This window comes from Carlito syrichta, unplaced genomic scaffold (assembly GCF_000164805.1).
Source record: "Carlito syrichta isolate Samal-C Ts95f unplaced genomic scaffold, Tarsius_syrichta-2.0.1 Scaffold288962, whole genome shotgun sequence".
In the NCBI taxonomy this organism is placed as follows: Eukaryota; Metazoa; Chordata; class Mammalia; order Primates; family Tarsiidae; genus Carlito; species Carlito syrichta.
Window position 1 is genome coordinate 70202 of NW_007233058.1, and position 1000 is coordinate 71201.

General features: G+C 70.2%; 1 protein-coding gene across 1 annotated transcript in view; it reads left to right on the plus strand.

Annotated features, from left to right (window-relative positions):
• Window positions 1-1000, plus strand: part of IRF4 (interferon regulatory factor 4) — a 14489-nt gene that overhangs the window by 350 nt on the left and 13139 nt on the right. Inside the window, exon 2 of the mRNA XM_008054024.2 lies at window positions 155-195. Within this exon, the coding sequence (XP_008052215.2) occupies window positions 155-195 (41 nt within the window). The remainder of the gene's footprint in view (window positions 1-154; window positions 196-1000) is intronic.

A 1000-nucleotide genomic window follows, 5' to 3' on the forward strand; every position in this document is an offset into this window, starting at 1 on the left:
CTTCGCCCTCCACCCTTCGCCCTCCACTCTCCGCAGCTGGCGAAGCCGCCCCGCCCCGCCCGCTGCAGGCTCCACCCCAGGCTCCGCCCCAGCGCGGCTTTTAAGCTCTATAAAGTTCCTCTTTCCCACCTCGTACTCAGTTTCACCACTTGAACTTGGGACCCACCGCTGCCCTCGGCTCCCAGTCCGAGCGAGGTAAGGCCTGGAGCCGTGTCGGAGGAGGGCGGAGAGGCTGGCCCCGGAGGCGGCCGGAGCGCGAGCCAGAGGTCCCATCCCTAGCGGCGCCGGCCACCTGGCTTCGGAGCGGGAGGGACCCCGACCCCACGGCACTGGGCTCCCGTTGGCGCGGGCTCCGTGGAAAGCCCCCCGGAGTGTTGCCGAGAGTCCCCCCCCCCGCACCGGGACCCACCACTTATCAGATCCGCCCGGGCTGCGCCCGGAGCCGGGAGGGACGGGCTAACGGGACTGCCAGGGCGCCGGAGTGGCTGAGGCGGGACTGTCCAAGGGACCCACACAGGGCGGCGGCATGCGCCCTGAAGACTGTCCCTGACCCGGTGGGCTCCAGTCCAAGGCTTCTCTCCTGGCTCCCCGTTCTTAAGGGGCCCAGACACTCGTGGCCTCCGGCGCGCGGCTGCAGGCTGAGGAAGGAGGAGGAGCTCCACGTTTGGGCCGCTCCGAGTCTAGTGCTCCGTGGTCTAGACCCCTGCCTCGCGTGGTCTCCGGCACCGCTTCAGCGCCGCGCGCTCGCGGGCCCGCGTCCCGCTGACTCTGCGCGCTGTGTCTCCCGCCATAGGCTGCGGTCGTCGCTTGGTCCTGGGTCTTGGCTACTTGTTGCTTCCACGGCCCTCTGAGACCTCGCTGGCTGCGGAGGGCTAAGGTGACACGCGGACAGAGTGCGGCGCGAGGGAAGAAAGGAAGGAAGGGAGGAGAGGCCAGGCTGCGCCCTGAAGGGCCCGGCTGCGTGCGAGGAGCGAGTGCCTTGGGGAGAGGGCACGAGTGG